At 49.9% G+C, this 27724-nt stretch overlaps 1 protein-coding gene across 1 annotated transcript in view; it reads right to left on the minus strand.

Annotated features, from left to right (window-relative positions):
- Positions 1–27724, minus strand: part of uroc1 (urocanate hydratase 1) — a 77332-nt gene that overhangs the window by 38272 nt on the left and 11336 nt on the right. The window contains exons 5-9 of the mRNA XM_080218618.1: positions 16525–16653; positions 14880–14941; positions 12721–12787; positions 6326–6469; positions 384–472 (exon numbers count right to left, since the gene is read on the minus strand). Coding sequence (XP_080074744.1) covers positions 384–472; positions 6326–6469; positions 12721–12787; positions 14880–14941; positions 16525–16653 — 491 coding nt within the window. The remainder of the gene's footprint in view (positions 1–383; positions 473–6325; positions 6470–12720; positions 12788–14879; positions 14942–16524; positions 16654–27724) is intronic.

The following is a 27724-nucleotide window of genomic DNA, read 5'->3' on the forward strand; positions in this document are numbered from 1 at the left end:
GGCTACCAGAGCAGGTCAGACATTGGGGATCCTGCAGCAGGTAACTCACCTTCTCACTCTCCAACGCCTGTCCACCATCTACAAGGCACAAGTCAGGAGTGTGATGGAACACTCCCCACTTGCCTGGATGGGGGCAGCTCCAACAACACTCAAGAAGCTCAACACCATCCAGGACAAAGCAGCCCCCTTGATTGGCACCCCATCTACAAACATCCACTCCCTCCACCACTGACACACGGTGACAGCCGTGTGAACCAGCTACAAGATGCACTGCGGCAGCTAGGGGATTTTCACAGTAACTTCATTGCAGGGTTAACGTAAGCCTACTTGTGACTGATAAATAAACTTTCGGAAGGGGGTGATGAGAGAGGGGTGGGAGTTACCTGATTTGAGCGATACACTGATCCAGGCTCTTGGTGACCTTCATTAACCAGCCCTGCTGCAGTCGCTTTGTTAGAGCAGCTTCATCAACCTGAAAGGAAAGGGTTCATTATTCAGTTATTTTTCAATCAATCAAATTGATTCACTTGGTTCAAAGCAAAATACTGCAGATACTGGAATCTGAAACTGAAAATGCTGGAAAATCTCAGCAGGGTTGACAGCGTCTGTGGAGAGAGAATAGAGCCAGAAAAGAACAAAGAAAATTCCAGCCCAGGAACAGGCCCTTCGGCCCCTCCAAGCCTGCACTGACCATACTGCCCCGACTGAACTAAAACCCCCTACCCTTCCGGGGACCGTATCCCTCTATTCCCATCCTATTCATGGATTAGTCCAGATGCTCCTTAAAACTCACTATCGTATCCGCTTCCACTCCCTCCCCCGGCAGCGAGTTCCAGGTACCCACCACTCTCTGTGTAAAAAATCTGCCTCGTACATCTCCTTTAAACCTTGCCCCTCACACCTTAAACCTGTGCCCCCGAGTAATTGACTCTTCCACCCTGGGAAAAAGCTTCTGACTATCCACTCTGTCCGTGCCTCTCATAATCTTGTAGACTTCTATCATGTCTCCCCTCAACCTCCATCGCTCCAGTGAGAACAAACCAAGTTTCTCCAACCTCTCCTCATAGCTAATGCCCTCCATACCAGGCAAAATCCTGGTAAATCTTTTCTGTACCCTCTCCAAAGCCTCCACATCCTTCTGGTAGTGTGGCGACCAGAATTGAACACTATATTCCAAGTGCGGCCTCACTAAGGTTCTATAAAGCTGCAGCATGACTGGCCAATTTTTAAACTCAATATCCCGGCCGATGAAGGCAAGCATGCCGTATGCCTTCTTGACTACCTTCTCCACCTGCATTGCCACTTTCAGTGACCTGTGTACCTGTACACCCAGATCCCTCTGCCTATCAATACTCTTAAGGGTTCTGCCATTTACTGTATATTTCCTATCTGTATTAGACCTTCCAAAATGCATTACCTCACATTTATCCGGATTAAACTCCATCTGCTATCTCTCTGCCCAAGTCTCCAACTGATCTATATCCTGCTGTATCCTCTGATGGTCCTCATCGCTATCTGCAAATCCACCAACCTTTGTGTCATCCGCAAACTTACTAATCAATCCAGTTACACTTTCCTCCAAATCATTTATATATATTACAAACAGCAAAGGTCCCAGCACTGATCCCTGAGGAACGCCACTTGTCACAGCCCTCCATTCAGAAACACACCCTTCCACTGCTACCCTCTGTCTTCTCTGACCGAGCCAGTTTTGTATCCACCTTGCCAGCTCACCTCTGATCCCATGTGACTTCACCTTCTGCACCAGTCTGCTGTGAGAGACCTTGTCAAAGGCCTTACTGAAGTCCATGTAGACAACATCCACTGCCCTACCCTCATCGATCACCTTCATCACTTCCCTGAAAACTCAATCAAGTTTGTGAGACATGACCTCCCCTTCACAAAGCCATGTTGCCTCTCACTAAAACGTCCATTTATTTCCAAATGGGAATAAATCCTGTCTCAAAGAATCCTCTCCAATAATTTCCCTACCACTGATGTAAGGGTCACCAGCCTGTAATTACCTGGTTTATTCTTGCTACCCTTCTTAAACAAAGGAACAACATTGGCTACTCACCAATCCTCTGGGACTTGCCCTGCAGCCAGTGAGGATACAAAGATTTCTCTCAAGGCCCCAGCAATTTCCTCCCTTGCCTCTCTCAGTATTCTGGAATATATCCCATAAGGCCCTGGGGACTTGTCTACCTTAATGTTTCTCTCAAGAACCCCAATACCTCCTTCTTTTTGATCTCAGCGTGACCCAAACTATCTACACATCCTTTCTCAGACTCATCATCCACCAAATCCTTCTCTTTGGTGAAACGTTTCGAGTCTGGGTGACACTGGGATGTCCATGTTTGCAAAGATCAGGTCCGCAGTCTCAGAGTGAAATAGAAGCAACTCGAATTTCTAATCAACACTTTGCCTCAGAGAGGAACAGTTTCTAGAATCTTCACTGACCAGAGCTCTCTGTCACCTCCAGTACCTGTTGACCCCCCTCTCCACTTCCCACGCCCTGAAACTCCTAAAATATTTCATCCATGAGCTGTGTTGTCGAGGTGGCCTAGTGGTTAGCGCTGCTGCCTCACAGCACCCGGATTCCAGCCTCGGGTCACTGTGTGGAGTTTGCATGTTCTCCCCGTGTCTGCGTGGGTTTCCTCCGGGTGCTCCGGTTTCCTCCCACAGTCTGGAAGATGTGCTGGGTAGGGTGCACTGGCCATGCTAAATTCTCCCTCAGTGTAACCCGAACAGGTACCAGAGTGTGGCGGCCTGGGGACTTTCACAGTAACTTCATTGCAGTGTTAATGTAAGCCTACTTGTAATATTAAGAGAACAAAGAACAGTACAGCACGGGGACAGGCCCTTCGGCCCTCCGAGTACAGCACAGGAAAGGCCCTTCGGCCCTCCAAGCCTGTGTTGATCATGATGCCCTAACTAAACAAAACAAAACCCTTCTGCCCTTACCCGGTCCTTATCTGTCGACTCCCTCCTTATTCATGGACCCATCCAGATGCCTCTTAAATGTTGTTAATGTTCCTTCTTCCACCACCCCCTCTGGCAGCGCGTTCCAGGCACCCACCGCTCTCTGTGTGAAAAACTTCCCCCCACACATCTCCTTTAAACTCTCCCCTTCTCACTGTGAACTTGTGCCCCCCCCTGCCGTGTAATTGACATTCCCACCCTGGGGAAAAGCCTCTGACTATCCACCCTGTCTATTCCTCTCATCATTTTGTAGACCAGGTCTCCCCTCAGCCTTCATCTTTCCAGTGGAAACAATCCCGGTTTATTCAACCTCTCCTCATAGCCGCCACCCTCGAGATCAGGTAACACCCTGGTGAACCTTCTTTGCACTCTCTCCAAAACATCCGCATCCTTTTGGTAGTGTGGTGACCAGAACTGCACACAATATTCCAAAGGCAGCCTAACCAAGGTTTTATATCGCTGCAACATGATTTCCCAACTCCTGTACTCAGTGCCCCGGCTGATGAAGGCAAACATGCCGTAATCCTTCTTAATCTTGGCCACCTGTGTTGCCACTTTTAGGGAACTGTGGACCTGCACGCCCAGATCCCTCTGTACGTTAATGTTCCTAAGGGTTCTGCCATTTACAGCATAATTTACACCTAAATTTGATCCCCCAAAATACATCATCTTGCATTTGTCTGGATTAAACTCCACCTGCCATTTCTGTGTCCAAGTCTCCAATCTATTTCTATCCTGTTCTATCCTCAGCACAGTCAGCAACTCCACCCATCTTCGTGTCATCCTCAAACTCACTAATCAGACTGCCCACATTTTCCTCTAGATCATTTATATATATTACAAACAACAGAGGTTCCAGCACTGACCCCTGTGGAACACCACTAGATACAGATCTCCATTCAGAGAAACACCTTTCCACTGATACTCTCTGTTCTCTACAACCCAGCCAGTTCTGTATCCATCTAGACAGCCCACACCAAATCCCATGTGATTTTAGTTTTTGTACCAGTCTGCCATGTGGGACCTTGTCAAGCATCTTACTAAAGTCCATATAAACACCATCCACTGCCCTTCCCTCATCAATTATCTTCATCACCTCTTCAAAAAACTCAATCAAGTTGGTGAGGCATGAACTTCCCCGTACAAAACCATGCTGCCTGTCACTAACTAGTCCATTTTTCTCCAAATATATGCATATATCCTATCCCTCAGTACCTTCTCCTGAAGCTTCCCCACCACTGGTGTCAGGGTTACCGGATTAAAATTTCCTGGGTTATCCCTGCTTCCTTTCTGAAAAACGGGACAACACTGGCTGTTCTGTAGTCATCTGGAACCTTGCCTGTGGTCAAAGAAGATGTGAAGATATCTGTTAAAGCCGCAGCTATTTCTCCCCTTGCCTCCCATAGTAACCTGGGATAGATCCCATCCAGGAGTTCAAATTTAAACAAACTTAAGCTTTAACATGGTTTCTGTGGCTGTGCCTAGCCTTTGTTTGAAAGTCCTGTTATTAACAATGAGAGGAGATGGCGATGTGATTGCTGAAAGAGGGAGTCAGATTTGAAGAATGGGAGTGTTGTTATTTTCAGGCGAGCTGGGAATGTGCTTGTTTGCTCCTGTCTCTGGGCTTTATTCAGAGTGAATGAGCATCTTGTATCTTAGTGCCAGGAGTTGCTCAATGATCGCTATCTTCCCATCGAAAAGACAACTCAGCTCTGCTCCAGTTGAAGAGGAACATTCTCAAACCTTTGCCAAATACCTCCGCCCTCAACAACAGGTAACACCACACCTGGGAGCTGCAGAGATTAGTCACGTTGACTCCAATCTGTTTATGGGATATCAGCAACACTGGCAAGGCTAGCGATTTGCTACCCAGTATCAGCAGTCCCTGTGTTGTAGGTACACCCACAGTGCTGTTAGGAAGAGAGTTCCAGGGATTTTTCCCAGCGTCAGTGAGTGAATGGCGATATATTTCCAAGTCAGGATGGGAAGTGACTTGGAGAGGAACCTCCAGGTGGTGGTGGTGTTCCCAGGTATCTGCTGCCCTTGTCCTGCTAGATGGTAGAACATATAGAACAGTACAGCACAGTACAGGCCCCTCGGCCCTCAATGTTGTGCCGAGCTATGTCCAAACCCAAGATCAAGCTATCCCACTCCCTGGTGGAATGGTAGGTGTGAAGATATTGCAGAAGGAGCCTTGGTGAGTTGCTGCAGTGTATTTGGTGTATTGGACACTGCTGCCCAGTGCCCCGTGCATTGGTGGTGGAGAAAGCGGGAACTGGGGGGGTGGGGGCACACGGTAATAATCACCAGGACCCACACTCTTTTGCGGAGTGAGGGGTACAGGTGTTTGGGGGGGTGGCGGGGGGAGAGGAGAGGGCACACTCATTTAACATGGCCAATCCACCTAACCCGCACATCTTGGGACACTAACAGGGAATCTAGCATGGCCAATGCATCCTAATCTACACATCTTTGGACTGTGGGAGAAACCAGAGCACCCGGAGGAAACCCATGCAGACACGGGGACAACGTGCAGTCTCCACACAGTCAGTGACCCTGGGTTGGCATTGAACCCAGGTCAATATGCCAAACTGCCACGCTGTCACTGAGCAGCTTCACGGGTTGAGTACAGATGTCTGCCGTTCCTGTTCCTGGACTCGAATCCTCTCGCTATGAAGCACAAATAAACCATTTGCCTTCTTTACCACCTGCTGCACCTCTGAGGGAGTGAATGTTGAGGGTGATGGATGTGGTGCCAATCAAGTGAGGCTCTTTCGTCCTGGGTGGTGTCAAGCTTCTTGAGTGTTGTTGGAGCTGCACCCATCCAGGCAAGTGGGACAGTATTCCATCACAATCCTGACTTTTCCCTTGCAGATGGGGGACAGGCTTTGGGGAATCAGGAAGTGAGTGACTAACCACAGAATTCCCAGCCTCTGATCTGTTCTTGTGATCGTAGTATTTATACGGCTGGAACAGTTCTGTTTCTGATCAATGGTAACCTCCAGGATATTGATGGTGGGGGGTTCAGCAATGGCAATGCCATTGAATGCCAAGGGAAGGTGGTTAAATTATCTCTTGTTTGGCATGATAACTGGCTGGAACTTGTGTGGCACGAGTGTTGTACAGGTCTTACACAAACCAATCCCATTTTGAATGGAATGGCGGAAGGCCATTGGAGGGAAAATCATTAGAGAGAAAGTCATTGGAGGGAAAGTTACAGAAGAGCTGGTCGTTCCTGGGTATGCGGGTAAACACCCCCTCATCTCGCTGTCCCTCCCAGTTTATCGCTGCTTTCTCAGAGCAGATATGGTGAGATTTTGGTGGGACAGAGGGACGGACTCACCTCTGCTATCACGGCCACACAGCCAATGATAACCGCAGCCTTGGCCTGCGCACCGCTCATTCCACCCAATCCTGACGTCACAAACACCTTCCCGCTGAGATTGTCCAATCGCAGATACTTCCGGCCAGCGTTTAATACCGTCAGCTGAAACACAAAGAGATACAGACTCTTCAACACACTCTGTTTGCACTCACAACCGTGGCCACGCTTATTGTTCATAACCTACTTCTCCACACAGAGAGGGGGGAGGCAGTGGCGTGGTGGGAAATATCACTGGGCTAGGAACCCGGAACACAACAATAATCCTCTGGGAATGGGCTCAAATCCCATCATTTCAAACTGAGGAAGATAAATCTGTCACAATTTTGTGGGTTCGGGTCCCAGGCCACAGATTTGACCATAATTCAGGATGATAAAATGCAGCCGTGCTGAGGGAGTGCCGCACTGTCAGAAGGTCAGTACTGAGGGAGTGCCGCACTGTCAGAGGGTCAGTACTGAGGGAGTGCCGCACTGTCAGAAGGTCAGTACTGAGGGAGTGCCGCACTGTCAGAGGGTCAGTGCTGAGGGAGTGCCGCACTGTCAGAGGGTCAGTGCTGAGGGAGCGCCGCACTGTCAGAGGGTCAGTGCTGAGGGAGTGCCGCACTGTCAGAGGGTCAGTGCTGAGGGAGTGCCGCACTGTCAGAGGGTCAGTGCTGAGGGAGTGCCGCACTGTCAGAGGGTCAGTGCTGAGGGAGTGCCGCACTGTCAGAGGGTCAGTGCTGAGGGAGTGCCGCACTGTCAGAGGGTCAGTGCTGAGGGAGTGCCGCACTGTCAGAGGGTCAGCGCTGAGGGAGTGCCACACTGTCAGAGGGTCAGTGCTGAGGGAGTGCCGCACTGTCAGAGGGTCAGTGCTGAGGGAGTGCCGCACTGTCAGAGGGTCAGTGCTGAGGGAGTGCCGCACTGTCAGAGGGTCAGTAGGGTCAGTCACTGACAGGCGATGCTGCCGTTTATCTGACGATTGTGGGAACTGGCTGTGTGTGAATTGGGTGATGGGTTTCCAACGTTACCATAGCAACTTCACTCGTGGCAAAGTGCTTTGAAACACATCCTAAGCTCATAAATGCTGAAATTCACAGAAAAACTGCCCGGTCTTTATTTGAAAATGTGGCCATTAGCCGGACACCACATTCACCATCCCATTTTGACAGGTATTTGGCAGACGGGCTGTAACCTCACACTGCTCCCGCTGTGGGTATCCCTGTGTCTGCCACGCAGCCGAAAAACTTTGACAGAAGCCCTGAGACTTTGATAGAATCACAAGGAATTTGTCAAAGAGACTCCGCAGCACATTCGGGATGACCTTAATTCAATTAATTTGCTGTCAGAATCTCAACAATGTATCATGTGCCACAAATATAAATATGAACAGATGTGACAGCAACTGAGCAACATGTGTCTCCAATAAACTGTCCCATAAATCATCCCAACTCATCCCAACTAACTGTTGACACTGTGGAGGGATGTGAGAAAAATGGCTTTTATTTCTGCCAATTGAGTTTGTATCCGTCCCAGGGTAATCGGAAAACAGGATTCTCTCTGCGCCAACAGGATAAATCCCATTGGCAATGGGTTCGGGACATTTTCAGCATTTATGAGCTCAGGATGTGTTTCAAAGCACTTTGCCACGAGTGAAGTTGCTATGGTAACGTTGGAAACCCATCACCCAATTCACACGCAGCCAGTTCCCACAATCGTCAGATAAACGGCAGCATCGCCTGTCAGTGACTGACCCTACTGACCCTCTGACAGTGCGGCACTCCCTCAGCACTGACCCTCTGACAGTGCGGCACTCCCTCAGCACTGACCCTCTGACAGTGCGGCACTCCCTCAGCACTGACCCTCTGACAGTGCGGCACTCCCTCAGCACTGACCCTCTGACAGTGCGGCACTCCCTCAGCACTGACCCTCTGACAGTGCGGCACTCCCTCAGCACTGACCCTCTGACAGTGCGGCACTCCCTCAGCACTGACCCTCTGACAGTGCGGCACTCCCTCAGCACTGACCCTCTGACAGTGCGGCACTCCCTCAGCACTGACCCTCTGACAGTGCGGCACTCCCTCAGCACTGACCCTCTGACAGTGCGGCACTCCCTCAGCACTGACCCTCTGACAGTGCGGCACTCCCTCAGCACTGACCCTCTGACAGTGCGGCACTCCCTCAGCACTGACCCTCTGACAGTGCGGCACTCCCTCAGCACTGACCCTCTGACAGTGCGGCACTCCCTCAGCACTGACCCTCTGACAGTGCGGCACTCCCTCAGCACTGACCCTCTGACAGTGCGGCACTCCCTCAGCACTGACCCTCTGACAGTGTGGCACTCCCTCAGCACTGACCCTCTGACAGTGCGGCACTCCCTCAGCACTGACCCTCTGACAGTGCGGCACTCCCTCAGCACTGACCCTCTGACAGTGCGGCACTCCCTCAGCACTGACCCTCTGACAGTGCGGCACTCCCTCAGCACTGACCCTCTGACAGTGCGGCACTCCCTCAGCACTGACCCTCTGACAGTGCGGCACTCCCTCAGCACTGACCCTCTGACAGTGCGGCACTCCCTCAGCACTGACCCTCTGACAGTGTGGCACTCCCTCAGCACTGACCCTCTGACAGTGCGGCGCTCCCTCAGCACTGACCCTCTGACAGTGCGGCACTCCCTCAGCACTGACCCTCTGACAGTGCGGCACTCCCTCAGCACTGACCCTCTGACAGTGCGGCACTCCCTCAGCACTGACCCTCTGACATTGCGGCACTCCCTCAGTGCTGACCCTCTGACACTGCAGCACTCCCTCAGTACTGACCCTCTGACACTGCAGCACTCCCTCAGTACTGACCCTCTGACACTGCAGCACTCCCTCAGTACTGACCCTCTGACAGTGCAGCACTCCCTCAGCACTGACCCTCTGACAGTCTTCACGTCTCCATGAATCCGTGGCACAAGACGGACAGTCAGTGAACGAATTCGAGGCAAATAATAAACCCACTCTGGGTGCAATAAACTTATTCACCGATTATCAACATTTAAATGTATTGTTGTCAGAGATAGAGGGAGCTTTACTCTGTATCTAACCCCGTGCTGTACCTGTCCTGGGAGTGTTTGATGGGGACAGTGTAGAGGGAGCTTTACTCTGTATCTAACCTCGTGCTGTACCTGTCCTGGGAGTGTTTGATGGGGGGACAGTGTAGAGGGAGCTTTACTCTGTATCTAACCCCATGCTGTACCTGTCCTGGGAGTGTTTGATGGGGGCACAGTGTAGAGGGAGCTTTACTCTGTATCTAACCCCGTGCTGTACCTGTCCTGGGAGTGTTTGATGGGGGGACAGTGTAGAGGGAGCTTTACTCTGTATCTGTAAAAATTCTATGTTGAAAACTGTGGAACTGAGTTGGAGACGGGTTGTGGGGAGCTGCCAGTCGATGGGAGATATCACTTTCTGGGTACTGCTGTTCATATTGTCCATGTTATGCTGAACTTTCTCAGCGAGAATATGACTGCAAAACCTGCACAGCCCTGCAGACAGAATGTGTTCACTGGATCGGAGCCTGTCTGACAGAGAGCAACGGGAAAAATCTCTACTCCTGTTCACTCTCAGAACCTGGGCATCAGCAGCCTGAAGACTGAAGAAGTTTATCTCTCATCCTTACCCCCGTTGGCTAAGCTTTAAATCACAGTGAACAGATTTTCTTTTAGTTAAACATCGATCCATTGGTGCAGGTTTCTGGAGTCACATGAATATAGCAGCAGAATTAGGCCATTCGGCCCATCGAGTCCACTCCTCCATTCCATCACAGCTGGTGTACTCCTCATCCCCATTTTCCTGCCTTCTCTCTTTGATGGCTTCACCCAGGCAAATGTGGTTGGCCTCCTGGAGAATAAACTGCCTGATTGAGCCTGACCTTCCGTACTCACTGGGCACCGCAAGGACTGGGGTGTAATATTGACCACTTTAATCAAATTTTGATATTTTAAATTTCCTTTCCACTTTGGTTCTTGTTGTCAGCTGTTCCCCTCCTTTTAGGCAGCTGTCCTTTTTTGAGTTGCCCCTAAGTTAATTTTGTTTATTTGATTTAACACAAAAAGATGTTCTTGATTGAGTCCTAATTGAAGGCCCAATCAGGGAGCCTCGTGTTCCCTATTTAAAGCAGGTATGTTAGTTTCTCTGCCTGCTGAAGCAGGGAGCACACAGGGAGCACTCTGTTGTGCAATATGTCTTGTAAATAAAGGAACCTTTGGTGATGGGAACTTCACCTCTGAGGAGTTACCGCACTCCCTATAACCCTTCACCCCATTACCAATTAAAAATCTGTCTAATTTCTCAAATTTACCCTCTCCCAGCATCCACTGCACTTTGGGGTAGCGAATTCCACAGATTCACAACCCTTTGGGTGAAGTAGTTTCTCCTCAACTCTGTTTTAAATTTGCTGCCCCTTATCCTGAGACCATGACCTCTCCTGTTGACCCACACGGAGTCAGCAGTCACCTCCCTTCCCCGTGGGGTCAGCAATGAATGCGATGGGGTTTTTTTTGCCACAAACCGGCAGCTTCCTGGCCACTTTTGTATTTCCAGATTTTGTATGAAACTTGAGTTGGTGAGATTTTCACTCAGTTTCTCTGGGTTTTCTGGTCGCTGGATTGTCAGTTCGGGAACACAATCTCTGCATCGCATTCAAACCATCCAAACACATCACCCAGTCCCCCAACTCACACCGCAAACCAGGAGGAAATCCGTGTAAAAGTTGTGAGCTATCCCTGAAATACAGAACATTGGAGAAAGATATAATTCCCACGGCCTTTCAGCCCATTGCACCATTCTGTTACATCTGCCTGATTTTTACCCCAATTCTATCTCCCACCTTTCTGCCAAATCTCTTGAATCCTTACCCCAATACAATCCTAACGGTCTCAAACTCGAATATTCCAGCCCTTTGGGGGAGAGAGTTCCAGATTCCCACTCCCCTCTGTCTGAGGAAATACTTCCTGACATTCCCGCCACACCCCCCCCGCCCGAATGGCCTTGCTCTCATTTTAAGGTTCCCTCCCCCCCCACCTCTTGTTTTGGGCTCCCCCCCCCAACCCAGCAGAAGCAGTTCCCCAGGGCTGGAGATGGGGTGGGTGGGGGGGGGGGGTGGGGGTGGGCAGGGTGGGTGGAGCGGTGGGGGGCAGGTGGGGGGGGCGATCTGATCAGGATAATGAGGAGATTCGGGCTGGGTGGAGAGTTAAAGTTCCAAATCAAAATCAGAATCTCCATCCAAACCGCCACCCCACCACCCGCCCCCCCCCCAAACCTGACCAACTCTGACCTAATCTGAGTGGGGGGGTGGGGAAGGGGGGTGACGGTGGTTGGAGGGGGCAGCGGGGGAATGTTAGCTGGTGGCCAATCTATTCCAATGAGGTGGCCTGGTAATTTGAATATGGTAATGAGAGCTTGCATCTCATTTTCCTTCAGCTTCCCAACTTTCACCGAGGTCAATGTGCCAGTAAACACACACAGCTCCACCCTGGGGAGGGTTCGGTTAGATCCCCCCCTCCCCCCAGACCCCGCACACACAGCTGAGTGAATCTGCAAGATCTCCCTCCATCTTTTCAAGAGGCTCCTGACCTCCCCCAGCCCCAACCCCAACCCCCAACCCCAACCCCCAACCCCCAACCCCCAACCACAGCCTCCAATTCCAATCCCCCTCCTCTGATCCCAGGCAGTCCCAGTAAGGACGGTCCAGGCCTCCGGATCGAGCCTATCCAACCTGTTCGATGTCTGCAACAACATGGTCTCTGAAGCTTCCGGATCCGGGAATGGAGGGCCGCCTGGCCTCGGGATTTAACCCTCTCGGCTCCAGTATCATCCTGGTGGCTCTGTGCTCCGCGCCACCTCCAAGGTCAGACTCTCCTTCCTGTGGTGTGGGGCCCGGAACTGACCGCAGGTACTCCAGGTGGACTCTGACCAAGTCTCTGTACAACTGAATCATCGCTTCAGTCCCCATTGAATCCCATTGAGGTAAAGGCCAACATCCACTGGACTCTTTGATTGGACAGACTACATTAAACAACAGTAACTTCTGTTTATACTTTGCCATTTTTTTTTCTCTTTCTGCACAGAAACAGGCCCTTCGGCCCAACTTGTCCATCCTGCCCTTTTTTTAACCCCCAAAGCTCGTCCCAATTGCCCGCATTTGGCCCATATTCCCTCGATACCCATGTAACTGTCTAAATGCTTTATAAAAGACTAAATTGTACCCACCCTTGAAGCAGGGAAAGGTGTCAAAGTGCTTGACAGCAATGTTAGTGAAAAATATTCACCATCGAGCCATGGAAGGAGATATTGGGAGAGCTGATTTTGGCTAATAGGGTGGATTGAAGGAATAGTTACCACGGTGCCATGGACAATTCCCTGCGGCCCAATGTAACAGTAGCTTCCTGCAGTCATCTGTCCATACCTGAGAGGAAAGACACAAAAAACCTCAAATTAGTCCAATTGTTCACATCTTCAGAGTGTGAGTGAGATCCCGTGTTTCTCCCCAGAGCAGCATTGGGCCTGAGTGCCGTTACACAGGGTCACAGCCGAGTCAACGACCCAATCCTATTCCCAGCTCCAAGGCATGATCACAGCCTGGGATAAGATGAGGAACCAAGGCATATCATTCCCACTGCCACTTCCCAGATGCCTCCTGCGGCAAATGCCAGTGTGGAGATTCACTATGCTGCTATCTAGGTGGAATAGCCCTCTGTAACTCAAAGGCATATCCAGACAGGAAAGATCCACAGTTGGGTTGGGAACTGACAAATGATCGAGTCAAATACCAAATAATTACAGAAAATGCTGCAAAACAGACAGCCTCTGTAGACAGAGAAACAGAGTTAGCATGACACTTCTTCAGACAGCACAGCACTCCCTCAGCACTGACCTTCTGACAGTGCGGCACTCCCTCAGCACTGACCTTCTGACAGTGCGGCACTCCCTCAGCACTGACCCTCTGACAGTGCGGCACTCCCTCAGTACCGACACTCTGACAGTGCAGCACTCCCTCAGTACCGACACTCTGACAGTGCGGCACTCCCTCAGCACTGACCCTCTGACAGTGCGGCACTCACTCAGTACCGACCCTCTGACAGTGCGGCGCTCCCTCAGCACTGACCCTCTGACAGTGCGGCACTCCCTCGGCACTGACCCTCTGACAGTGCGGCACTCCCTCAGTACTGACCCACTGACAGTGTGGCACTCCCTCAGTACTGACCCTCTGACAGTGCGGCACTCCCTCAGCACTGACCCTCTGACAGTGTGGCACTCCCTCAGTACTGACCCTCTGACGGTGCGGCACTCCCTCAGTACCGACCCTCTGACAGTGCGGCACTCCCTCAGCACTGGCCCTCTGACAGTGCGGCACTCCCTCAGCACTGACCCTCTGACAGTGCGGCACTCCCTCAGTACTGACCCTCTGACAGTGCGGCACTCCCTCAGTACTGACCCTCTGACAGTGCGGCACTCCCTCAGCACTGGCCCTCTGACAGTGCGGCACTCCCTCAGCACTGACCCTCTGACAGTGCGGCACTCCCTCAGCACTGACCCTCTGACAGTGTGGCACTCCCTCAGCACTGACCCTCTGACAGTGCGGCACTCCCTCAGCACTGACCCTCTGACAGTGCAGCACTCCCTCAGCACTGACCCTCTGACAGTGCGGTGCTCCCTCAGCACCGACCCTCTGACAGTGCGGCACTCCCTCAGTACCGACCCTCTGACAGTGCGGCACTCCCTCAGTACTGACCCTCTGACAGTGCGGCACTCCCTCAGCACTGACCCTCTGACAGTGCGGCACTCCCTCAGTACTGACCCTCTGACAGTAAGGCACTCCCTCAGCACTGACCCTCTGACAGTGCGGCACTCCCTCAGCACTGACCCTCTGACAGTGCGGCACTCCCTCAGCACTGACCCTCTGACAGTAAGGCACTCCCTCAGCACTGACCCTCTGACAGTGTGGCACTCCCTCAGCACTGACCCTCTGACAGTGCGGCACTCCCTCAGTACTGACCGTCTGACAGTGCGGCACTCCCTCAGCACTGACCCTCTGACAGTGTGGCACTCCCTCAGCACTGACCCTCTGACAGTGCGGCACTCCCTCAGTACTGACCCTCTGACAGTGCGGCACTCCCTCAGCACTGACCCTCTGACAGTGTGGCACTCCCTCAGCACTGACCCTCTGACAGTGCGGCACTCCCTCAGCACTGACCCTCTGACAGTGCGGCACTCCCTCAGCACTGACCCTCTGACAGTGCGGCACTCCCTCGGCACTGACCCTCTGACAGTGCGGCACTCCCTCAGCACTGACCCTCTGACAGTGCGGCACTCCCTCAGCACTGACCCTCTGACAGTGTGGCTCTCCTGCAGTATTCACCCCCATATTATTTTGACACCGCTGTGAGAATGACTTTGCTGCAGTGCTGACATTTATCACTGTCCAGGTGACAGATATCAATATCCTGCTGATTGGGAAGTCAGGGATGGGTGTGGGGATAGGTGCAGGAGTCTCTTACATGGTCACACCCATGGCAAACATCTTCTCATACTCATCCCTCGAGGAATAGTTTGGAATGACCTGGAAGAGAGCAGAGGTGAAAGGAGAAGGAGTCAGATTGACAAACCGGACTATCGCTCTCTGTACAATCCTCACTGATCAGGGTCGGGATTGGAAATGGTGCCGGTGCTGACACCCTGGTGCCTTGCACCGTGCCCAGAGACCCTCTCTGCACAGGGTTACACCGGGTATACAGCACAGGAACAGGCCATTCAGCCCACAGAGTCCGTGCTGCTGTTAATGCTGCACTCGAGCCTCATCTCCATCGACTGTTGTAACCCTCTGTTCCCTCGTCTCTCCCTTATTTTGATTAGGTTCGAGGAAATAGATGACACAGGCATTGACATAGAACCCCAACAGTGCAGAAGCAGGCCATTCTGCCCATCAACTCTGCACTGACCCTCTGAAAGGGCACCCCACCCAGGCCCACCCCTTGCCCTATCCGCGTAACCCCACATATATATCCCACTAATCCCCCTAACCTACACATATGGGACACTAAGGGTCAATTTAGCACAGCCAATCCAACTAACCTGCGCATCTTTGGAGTGTGGGAGGAAACCGGAGGACCCGGAGGAAACCCACGCAGACACGGGGAGAATGTGCAAACTCCACACAGACAGTGACCCGAAGCCAGGAATCGAACCCGGGTCCCTTGCGCTGTGAGGCAGCCGTGATAACCCACTGTGCCACCGTGCCGCTCCAAGAGGGGCAAAAAGCAAATAGGAGATGGAAGAATTTCTGAGGCACAAAACTAATATTAAACTGGGAGCCAGCGTTACTGATTCAGGAGGAAAGGGAGAGGATAAATATGCAGAATTAAATGAGATGAAAGGACGAGAGATGGAGAGAGTGTTTGAGAGAAACAAATACAAGGAGAGAGAACGAAAGAGAGAAAGTGAAGAAAGAAAAAGGAAGGAAGGGAAGTTAAAATGAAATGAGAGGGAAGGAGAAAAATCAAACATGAAAGATACAGGGTGGGGAAAAGCAGGGAAGGGAGAGGGAACAGTGTGGTTCCAGGACAGGAGGAGGAAATTTGACCCATCATGAAATGGAGCAAGAGAGACAGAGAGAGAGAGAGAGGCAGGGGAGGTCGGGGGTGGGGGTGGGGGGGTGGGTGGGAGGGGCGGGGCGAAACGCAGCTTCATGTTTAAATAATTTCACAGGTTGTCGGCATCGCTGCCCAGCCTCACATTTATTCCAATCCCTCATTGCCCCTTGAGAAGGTGGTGGTGAGATGCCACCTTGAACCGCTATGGTCCATGTAGTGTAGGTCCACCCACAGTGCTGTTCGGGAGGGGCTTCCAGGATTTTGACCCAGCGACAGTGAAGGAACGGTGATATATTTCCAGGTCAGGATGGTGAGTGACTCGGAGGGGAATCTCCCAAGTCGGGGTGTTCCCATGTGTCTGCTGCCCTGATCCTGGGTTTGGGAAGTGACTGCAGTTAATAAAGGACATTATGAATCAGTGAGGTGGACAGTGCAGCCTGGGTGAAACACAGAGCAAAGCGAAGACAAAACAGGGGAAAATACTCTTTATACGAAATGGTGACGCTGGAATGCTGCAGGAGTCCGGCACACCGAGAGAAGCTGTCTCGCTCACCATGCCATTTGTGATAACCACACGTGGGGCACTCTGGGGACTTGGAAACAAGCCCTGTGGGTGTCCACTGTACATGACCAGAGTCTGCTCCTCCGTCATCTCCGACAGGTAGTGCATCGCCAATCTAAACTACAAACAGGGAGATCCAAAAGGCACAAGCATGAGAATCAGAGAGCAGATAAAATCAGAAAATTATTACACACACAAAGCCTGGTTAATAACAGAGCTCCAGCTGTGCATCAGGCACACTGTCCCCCATCAAACACTCCCAGGACAGGTACAGCACGGGGTTAGATACAGAGTAAAGCTCCCTCTACACTGTCCCCCATCAAACACTCCCAGGACAGGTACAGCACGGGGTTAGATACAGAGTAAAGCTCCCTCTACACTGTCCCCCATCAAACACTCCCAGGACAGGTACAGCACGGGGTTAGATACAGAGTAAAGCTCCCTCTACACTGTCCCCCATCAAACACTCCCAGGACAGGTACAGCACGGGGTTAGATACAGAGTTCAACAATATTCCACTGAAGTTGGTAACCCTCTGAGTGAAGTGGTTAATTTTGTGTCAATGGGCAGTTTTGTGACCAGCTCTCTGGATGTCTGGAGGGACTTTGCTCCCCAGGGATTGCAGGTTGGATGTGTCCAGGGATCAGTGACCCAATGGATCTTCAGGACGTTATTGCTGTGTGTGCACCTTTATGGAAAAAACTGGTTGGAATTGAACCAACATCAATAAATGTGTAGCTGACTCGCAGACAGACATGTTCTTGCTACGTGTCTCCCAGTAAAATCCTTATCAATGAAACAGCCATCTTCTATCTCCATCAAAGAAATTGCTCCAGTCTTCAGTTACTTGTTTTATCTGTTTTACATTCCGAGGCTACACCTGGAATATATAAAGATCGGAAATCGTTCCCTAGCTGCTGACTTTCACATGATTTTTTTCTTCAATTCCATTTTAAATACGTCAGAAAGGAAACTCTTCATACCCGCCGTGTCCTCTGGAATGTTGAGTCTGAAGCTTCTTAAAGGATTGGCTCTTTCAGAGTGATTTGCTCTCAGGTTTTGCTGTTCTGCTGTCTCTCAGCAGGAATTGGGTGGCTGGGCTATGGTGAGGGTTACTTGCTGAACGCACGCTGTGTCGTATCCAACCTCATACTCTCCACCTTCTGGAGACTTCAGCACATCCAAGGCTGCCCCAATTCTCATCCTCTCAACACCCCCCGTGCCCTCTGACCCAGTAAAAAGTCTGACAACACCAGGTTTAAGTCCAACTGATTTATTTGATAGTGAACTCACAAGCTTTTGGGGTTTTCCCCTTCGTCAGGTGAATGGAGAGTTCTGGCCTCAGACAGAGCATATAAAGCACAGACAGTTTACAGATTACTGATTAGAATGTGAATCTTTACACCTAACCTGCTGTTCAAGTCCTGAAGTGGCTGATAATGTGAGTGGAAGGAGCACTGATCACAGTTTAAAGAGATGTGTATTGTCTCCAGACAATACAGTAAGTGAGGTTTTGCCAACACAGGCAAGTCACGGGGGTTACAGATAGTGCGACATGAACCCAAGATCCCCGTTGAGACCGTCCTCATGTGTGCAGAACTTGGCTATCAGTCTCTGCTCAGCGACTCTGCGCTGTCGTGTGTCGTGAAGGCGCCACAGCGAAAAACCGCACTGATCTCCTCAGAAGACAAACACGGGACACAGTGGACAGAGTACCCTTCGTCGTCCAGTACTTCCCCGGAGTGGAGAAGCTACGACATCTTCTCCGGAGTCTTCAACATATCATTGATGAAGACGAACATCTCGCCAGGGCTATCCCCACACCCCCACTTCTTGCTTTCAGACAACCGCACAACCTCAAACAGACCATTGTTCGCAGCAAACTACCCAGCCTTCAGGAGAACAGTGACCACAACACCACACAACCCTGTCACAGCAACCTCTGCAAGACATGCCAGGTCATCAACATGGATGCCATCATCACACGTGAGAATACCATCCACCAGGTACACGGTAAATACTCTTGCACTCGGCCAACATTGTCTACCTGATACGTTGCAAGAAAGGATGTCCCGAAGCATGGTACATTGGGGAGACCATGCAGACGCTACGACAACGGATGAATGAACATCGCTCCACAATCACCAGGCAAGACTGTTCCCTTCCTGTTGGCGAACACTCCAGTGGTCACGGGCATTCAGCCTCTGACCTTCGGGTAAGCATTCTCCAAGGCGGCCTTCACGACACACGACAGCGCAGAGTCGCTGAACAGAGACTGATAGCCAAGTTCCGCACACACGAGGACGGCCTCAACAAGAAATCCAGTGACCTGAGGAACACAGGAGCTTCCTGAGGAACACGGGAGCTTCCTGAGGAACACGGGAGCTTCCTGAGGAACACAGGAGCTTCCTGAGGAACATGGGAGTTTCCTGAGGAACACGGGAGTTTCCTGAGGAACACAGGACTTTCCTGAGGAACACGGGAGCTTCCTGAGGAACACAGGAGCTTCCTGAGGAACACAGGAGTTTCCTGAGGAACACGGGAGCTTCCTGAGGAACACGGGAGCTTCCTGAGGAACACAGGAGTTTCCTGAGGAACACGGGAGCTTCCTGAGGAACATGGGATCTTCCTGTGGAACAGAGCACTTCATGGGGGAGAAACTAATCCCCAATTCACCAAATCAGGTCACAAAAACACAGGGACTATGCAGATCAGGGAAACCACTCAGCACAGTGACCTTGTAAAGCACAGCAAAGACCAGCGTCCTGTGAATATTGCCCAGAGCTTCCACTGAACACACAAGGACATCTTGGTAAATCTGCGTGTCGGAATCCGAGCGCTGCACAGACAAACCAAAGGTCATCCGACAGGAAGCCCAGAAGGCGCATTCTTCTTGTGTGAGATCAAAGAGAGTGTCTCTTTCTTTTTTGGATTGTTGCCATTCTGGTAAACAGTCTACACTTCCCACTGCCTCGGCAAAGCAGCCAGCAAAATAAGAACCCCACACACCCCGGACATTCTCTCTTCCAGCTTCTTCCATCAGGAAAAAAGAATCAAAACTCTGAGGTCCCGTACCGACCGACTCGAGAACAGCTTCTTCCCTGCTGCTGTCAGACTTTTGAATGGACCTACCTCACATTCAGTTGATCTTTCTCGACACCCTAGCTATGACTGTAACACTACATTCTGCACCCTCTCCTTTCCTTCTCTATGAACGGTATGCTTCGTCTATATAGTGCGCAAGAAACAACACTTTTCACTGTACGTTAATACATGTGATAATAACAAATCAAATCAAAACGGTCAACCAATTAGACTCAGGGGCTGGGGTCACGGCCGGGGTCACCGTCCTCTGACAAAGATGACAAGACTTCCAACTCCAATCGACAAATGAACAGACGGGGAATAGAAGAATAGATGATTGATCGAGATAGAATAACATGACCAGCACAGGATTGGAGGGCTGAAGGGCCTGTTCCTGTGCTGTACTGTTCTTTTTCTTCATTCTTTGACAGAGAATTTGCTCCAGGCAGCAGGGGGACGCCCCATTCCAGTTCAAGGCACCCTGCAGCGTCTCTCCATAAAGTACAAGGACAAAGCAATCCACCTTATCCTCTTTGTTGTCCCAAATAAAGATGTCTCACTGTTAAAAAGCCAGAGTGCCTGCACTGTGCCTCCTGCGATAGATTGGCAAAGGGTCTTGCTCCAAATTCAGATTTATAAAAATTATTTTTATTCGTTTATGGAACACTGGTGTCGCTGGTTAGGCCAGCATTTATTGCCCATCCCTAATTGCCCCTTGAGGAGGTGGCGGTGAGCTGCCTTCTTGAGCTGTTGCAGTCCATGTAGTGTAGGTCCACCCACAGTGCTGTTAGGGAGGGAGTTCCAGGATTTTGACCCAGTGACGGTGAAGGAACGGTGATATATTTCCAAGTCAGGGCGGTTTGGAGGGGAACGAGCAGCTGGGGGTGTTCCCAGGTATCTGCTGCCCTTGTCCTTCTAGATGGTGGAGGTGGTGGGTTTGGAAGGTGCTGCCTAAGGAGCCTTGGTGAGTTCCTGCAGTGCCTCTTCCAGATGGTTCACACGTCTGTCACTGTTTGTCGGTGATGGAGAGGTTGAATATTTGTGGAAATGGTAACAACCAAATGACAGCTTTGTCCTGGATGGTGTTGAGCTTCTTGAGTGTTGTTGGAGCTGCCCCCATCCAGGTAAGTGGGGAGTATTCCATCACACTCCTGACCTGTACCTTATGGATGTGAGAGGACAGATTTTGGGGAGTCAAGAGGTGAGTTACTCTCTGCAGGATTCCCAGCCTCTGACCTGCTCTGGTAGCCACAATATTTATATAGCTGGTCCAGATCAGTTTCTAGAACATAGAACATTACAGCACACTACAGGCCCTTCAGCCCTTCATGTTGTGCCGAGCTTTGTCCAATCCCAAGATCAAGCTATCCCACTCCCTATCATTCTGGAGTGCTCCATGTGCTTATCCAATAACCGCTTGAAAGTTCCTAAAGTGTCCGACTCCACTATCACAGCAGGCAGAGTGTTCCACACCCCAACCACTCTCTGAGTAACCTCGGACATCCCTCCTATATCTCCCACCATCAACCTTATAGTTATGCCCCCTAGTAACAGCTACATCCACCCAAGGAAATAGTCTCTGCACGTTCACTCTATCAATCCCTATCATCATCTTTCAACCTCTATTAAGTCACCAGCTCCCTCAACCTTTCTTCATCAGACCTACCCTCCAAACCAGGCAGCATCCTGGTAAATCTCCTCTGCACTCTCTCCAATGCTTCCACATCCTTCTTATAGTGAGGTGACCAGAACTGAACACAATATTCCAAATGTGGTCTCACCAAGGTCCGGTATAGTTGCAGCATAACCCCACAGCTCTTAAACTCTAACCCCCTGTTAATAAATGCTAACACACTATAAGCCTTCCTCACAGTTCTATCCACTTGAGTGACAGCCTTCGGATCTGCGGATATGAACCCCAAGATCTCTCTGTTCCTCCACATTCTTTAGAACCCTCCCATTGACCCTGTAATCCGCATTCAAGTTTGTCCTACCAAACTGAATCACCTCACACTTATCAGGGTTAAACTCCATCTGCCACTTTTCGGCCCAGCTCTGCATCCTATCAATGTCTGTTTGCAGCCTGCAAGATCCCTCCATCTCATCCACTACTCCACCAATCTTGGTGTCATCAGCAAATTTACTAACCCACACTTCAGCCCCTTCTTCCAAGTCATTGATAAAAATCACAAATAGCAGAGGACCCAGCACTGATCCCTGTGGTAAACCGCTGGTAACTGGCCTCCAGTCTGAAAAGTTTCCCTTCATCACCACCCTCTGTCTTCTATGATCCAGCCAGTTACTTATCCAATTGGCCTCATTTCCCTCTATCCCACACCTCCTTACTTTCTTCATGAGCTACCGTGGGGAACCTTATCAAACACCTTACTAAAATCCATGTATACGACATCAACTGCTCTACCTTCATCCACACACTTAGTTACCTCCTCAAAGAATTCAATCAAATTTGTGAGGCAAGACTTACCCCTCAAGAAACCCTGCTGACTATCCCTTAATTAAGCTGCATCTTTCCAAATGGTCATAAATCTTGTCCCTCAGGACCTTTTCCATTAACTTACCAACCACTGAAGTAAGACTGACTGGCCTATAATTTTCAGGGTCATTCCTATTTCCTTTCTTGAACAGAGGAACAGCATTCAGCACTCTCCAGTCCTCTGGCACAATCCCCATGGACAGTGAGGACCCAAAGATCAAAGCCAAAGGCTTTGCAATCTCCTCCCTTGCCTCCCAAAGAATCCCAGAATGTATCCCATCTGGCCCAGGGGACTTATTGGCCCTCAGGATTTTCAAAATTGCTAATACATCTTCCCTCAGAACATCTACCTCCTCCAGCCTATCAGCCTGTATCACACTCTCACCCTCAAACATGGCCTCTCCCCTTGGTGAACACTGAAGAAAAATTTTCATTCATCGCCTCTCCTATCTCTTCTGACTCCATGCACAAGTTCCCATTACTATCCTTGACCAGCCCTAACCTCACCCTGGTCATTCTTTTATTTCTCACATAAGAGTAAAAAGCCCTGGGGTTTTCCTTGATCCGGCCCACCAAGGACTTCTCGTGCCCCCTCCTAAATCACTTAAGCCCTTTTTTATCAGTTTCTGGTTAGTGGTAACTCCCAGGATGTTCATCATGGGGGATTCAGTGATGGTGATGCATTTGAATGTTAAGGAGCGATGGTTAGATTCCCTCTTGTTGGCGATGGTCATTTCCTGGCGCCTGCATGGTATGAATGTTCCTTGCCACTTGTCAGCCCACGCCTGGATATTGTCCAGGCCTTGCTGCATTTGAACATGAACTGCTTCAGTATCTGAGGAGTCACGAATGATGCTGAACATTTTGCAATCATCAGCGAACATTCCCATCTGTAACTTCATGATAAAAGGGAGGTCCTTGATGAAACAGCTGAGACTATTCCCACTCTCAAGATCACTCTGAAATGGAACTGTTTAACTTACAGACTCTATGTCTCATGCATTGTCCAGGGACTGGGTTAACTAAATAAAACTCAATTATTGCAGACAGCTTAATAATTGCAGCTCAGTCAATCCAGTGTAATCTCCGTGAGTTCAGATCAATCTGTTCTTTGGGCACGTTACTTCACAACTGGCTGAGAAAGCCTTTCTTTTTTTTAAATACTCTTTGTTTTGCCGTTTGGAGATGTTGGAAAGTTTTTAGCTGGGTGTTACACGGGGTGGAGCTGGGCAGAGTTAGATGGGCAGAGTGGCCTTAGCTGACTGTAGCCAAGAGTTTGTTTAGGCGGGGGAGGGGGTGGAGTTTGCACAGCTGGCACCAATGCAGCCAGAAGCCTGAGTGTCGGACAGTCTGTTCCGGAGATTCCTTGTTGTTAGACACACTTACTTATTTAACGGCATAACTTTAAGGTTCATAGTGGGAGATATGGGAGGAATGTCCGAGGTAGATTCTTTACTCAGAGAGTGGTTGGGGTGTGGAATGCACTGCCTGCTGTGATAGTGGAGTCGGACACTTTAGGAACTTTCAAGCGGTTATTGGATAGGCACATGGAGCACTCCAGAATGATAGGGAGTGGGATAGACTGATCTTGGGATTGGACATAGCTCTGGACACCATCGAGGGGCCGAAGGACCTGTACTGTGCTGTAATGCTCTACGTTTCTGTCTAACGAGTTGGGTACTGAGCCTCGCTTCTCTCGGTTTAAACAATTTTTGGCCCCGCTTGGAAATGGGTCAACTTTGTGTTTGAACTTTTCAGGCACAGTTTCTACCTCACAGTATTCCCCAGGGGACAATCCGCTGTACAGAGAGTACGAGCTGTCTTTCTTTTCCCCTTCCCCCTCCTCTAATATTGGGCTATTTGTCAAACGGGGTAGACCCGTCACATCAATTGAATACAGATTATTGTGGATGTGTTAAAGGTAATTAGCCATAAAGTGAAAGGGTTACAGAGCGCAATTCAGAGAAAAACGATACCCCGTCAGCTGAAACATTGAAGCTGTAAAACTATATTTTTATAAGAAACACATTTATCAGACACATAAAATGGCAAGCTGTGCGAATCTTGGAGAGCCCAGGTGCTGTGTTCCTCAGGTGCGGTGGGGAGTGTGGGCATTCTTATTGCACAGATTAGTGAATTTCTGTATCCACTCACAACGTGAGGACAATGAAGGCAGGTTCATGTCGCTGGATGGGATCATCGGTGGGACAGAGGGTTAGCTGATAATTGAATATGCCCCAAATGTGGACAACCCAAAATTTATCAAACAAATCTTCTACCTCATCTTAGGTAAAAGTACAGGATTGTTCTGATTGATTGGGAATGTCCCAGTGGGAGACAGGTCCTCGGCACCGTCAAACCCAGGTTTCAAAGTGAGTGAGTCATTGGGAAATGGTGTCACAGAGATGGCAACACAGGGCGGAACCTGAACCCCAGTAGGAGAGACTTTACATTTTACACCAACAAGCATTGCTCTTCCTCTCACATTGACTATCTCTTTACAATTAAGTCAGAGGCTCAGAGAATAATTGACAGCGACATTCTAGCAATGACCCCCTCTTCATGAGCTGTGACTTGGGATTTGAGACAAAAATCTCCCTCAAAGAGGTGGGGATTGAATCCATCTCTCCTAAATTATAAATGATGCGGGTAGCACAGTGGTTAACACACTGCTGCCTCACAGCGCCAGGGACCCGGGTTGGATTCCTGCCTCGGATCACTGTCTCTGTTCTGCCTGCACGTTCTCCCCATGTCTGCGTGGGTTTCCTCCGGGTGCTCTGGTTTCCTCACACAGTCCAAAGATGTGCAGTTTGGGGGATTGGCCGTGCTAAATTGCCCCTGAGGAGTGTCCCGGGATGTGTAGGTTAGGGGGATCGGAAATGTGTGCGGTTACAGGGATAGGGCAGGGAAGAGGGTCTGGGTAAGATACTCTATTAGAGAGTCGGTGCAGACTCGATGGGCTGAATGGCCTCCTTCTGCACCGAAGGGATTCTGTGACTCGATGAACTTGTGAGAATTGTAACGTTATCTGGAACTCAGTGCAGCAGTGGAGCTGACCTTATGGGAATGCACGAAGGGATATTTAAGCAGTTGCATCATCTTGTTTGTTTGTGCTGATAGAGAAATGGATGGAAATGGATTGAATGAGAAAGGGAAATTCAGAATCAAGAACAACAACACAAAAATCAGCACACACCAGCTTCGATCGCTTCCCTCACAATGGCTCACAGAGCTCGCGATAGTTTGCTTTCGGAACCGGTTGAAGGGTGTTTACAGTTTGATAGAATCCCTATAGTGCAGAAGGAGGCCATTCCGCCCATCGAGTCTGCACTGACCACAATCCCACCCAATTATCCCCATAACCCCTACATTCACCCTGGTTAATTTAGCATGGCCAATCCACTTAACCTGCACCTATTTGGACTTTGGACTGCGGGAGGAAACGAAAGCACCCAGAGGAAACCCACACAGACATGGGGAGAATGTGCAAACTCCACACCGACAGTGACCCAAACTGGGAACCGAAGCCAGGTCCCCTGGCGCTGTGAGGCGGCAGTGCTAACCCACAGTGCCACAAGACAGAGCGATTGTGGATACAGTGACAGGGCGAGTCACTTGTTGACATTTCAGTGAAAGAAACGGCAATCGTGGAGGATTGGTCCAAAATGCAAGTCTCTCACACACACACACACACACACACTCCATCACCTTCTAACCCAACCAGAACAAATCTCTGTTGCTTCTGTGGATTTCTTCCGGAAATTGTCCGAGGAATCTACTGCCTGTAACGAGTGGGGAAAAATGAACAACTTTCTGCAAAGCATCAATGTGACAAGGCTGTTGGGAAATAGCGCAGAGGAACTGCACAGAACTATCAGTGGTTTGGAAATGGATGAAGCAATAGATGCATTTAAAAATAATCACACCCCCGACCCGCTGGCTACATAAACAGGTTTTATAAGATCTTTAAATATAAACTTGAACCTTTCCTTTAGCGAGCCTATCGTCACTCACCAGAAACTGGCTCCTTTGTGGAGCGATGCAGACATAACAGTCATTCATAAACAGGGCAGGGACACAGCCCCGTGTGGGTCATGTTTCCCCCATATTGTTACTAAACATCAGAAAACCGGATAATATCTGAGATTATTCACCCGGATCAAACTGGATTCATAACGGGCCGTTACTCTGGAGACAATCTCCGTAGGCTCCTTAATATCCTGACTCATTCCCAGAGTACTGGAGTTAGGGCCGTGATTTTTAGATACTGATGGTGGCTGGACTGATCTCGGGCTTGAGATGGCGTGGGGTTTGCAGCAGCTTTGTGAGATGTGTCCCCATCCTCTATTCAAATCCACGGCTCTCTGTTAGTGAACGGTCATGTTTCTGGAGCCTTTAGGGGACAAGGCAGGACTTCCCTCTGTCCTCCCTCCTGTTTTCAATATGTATAACCCTCGGCACGATTGGTGAGACAAAATACGGACATTAAAGGTGTTACAGCTGGAGAAGGAGATCACAAACTGTCCCTAGGTGTTGCTGATGTCCGGCTGTGCCTATCAGACCCTGCTATATCTGTATTTTCTCCGAAAGAAAGCATTAAAACTCGGGTTACAAAGTTAATGTTGATAAATCTGAAGCAATGGAAATAAGTGGACAGATTCCCCAATCATATTCCAACACTAAGGGTGAGATTTTCCTGTCACGGGAATGGTAGTGGGAGGGACTGGGCCATGCAAACGTCCACTGACCTCAGGCAGGATTTTCCAGTCTTGGGGCGAATGCAGCTGGAAAATCCGGCTCAAAATGCCTTTCAGTGGCCCCCTTGGGGCACGAAATACCTGTATCTGGAGTGATCTCGATCAGTCCCTGTCCCTCTCTCTGTTTGTGCAGATTGTTGTACCTGTTCCAGATATTCTCCATTCAGATTCCAAAATCTACATTCCATACACCGGATTGTCTGATATCCCGTTTCGTACGGCAAGGAAATCATCCAGAGTCTGATTTCAAACATTCCAGCTCACTGGATCAGAAGAAGGTTTAACACTCCCCAATCTTAAATTCTAATTTTGGATAGCTCAGTTGAAACCTATGGTTAACAGACAGAGTGGAAAAACGATGGCTGAACCTGGAGAAACGTACACGGCAACTTTCACTAACGGGAAGGGCACATGACCAGAGCCTGGGTAAGTCTCGAGGTGATGTGGAGATGCCGGTGTTGGACTGGGGTAAACACAGTAAGAAACCTGACAACACCAGGTTAAAGTCCAACCGATTTATTTGATAGTAAACTTGAGTTTACTATCAAATAAATCAGTTGGACTTAACCTGGTGTTTTCAGATTTCTTACTAAGTCTCGAGACAGACAGAGATGGTAAAGACCAGGGATGGACTCAGCCACGTACCTGCACACTCTACTCCGTATCTTTATAGAGTTTTCAGTTCACAGAATCACAGCATCGTTACAATGCTGAAAGAGGCCATTTGGCCCATCACGTCTGCCCCGCTCTCCAAATGAGCATTGTGACTCAGTACCATTTCCCTGTCTTTTTCCCATACCCCTTCACACTGTTTCTATTCAAATAATCATCTATTACTCTCTTGAATGCCTCGATT

This window comes from Carcharhinus amblyrhynchos, chromosome 3, assembly GCF_965287045.1.
Source record: "Carcharhinus amblyrhynchos chromosome 3, sCarAmb.v2.hapA, whole genome shotgun sequence".
Taxonomy (NCBI): Eukaryota; Metazoa; Chordata; class Chondrichthyes; order Carcharhiniformes; family Carcharhinidae; genus Carcharhinus; species Carcharhinus amblyrhynchos.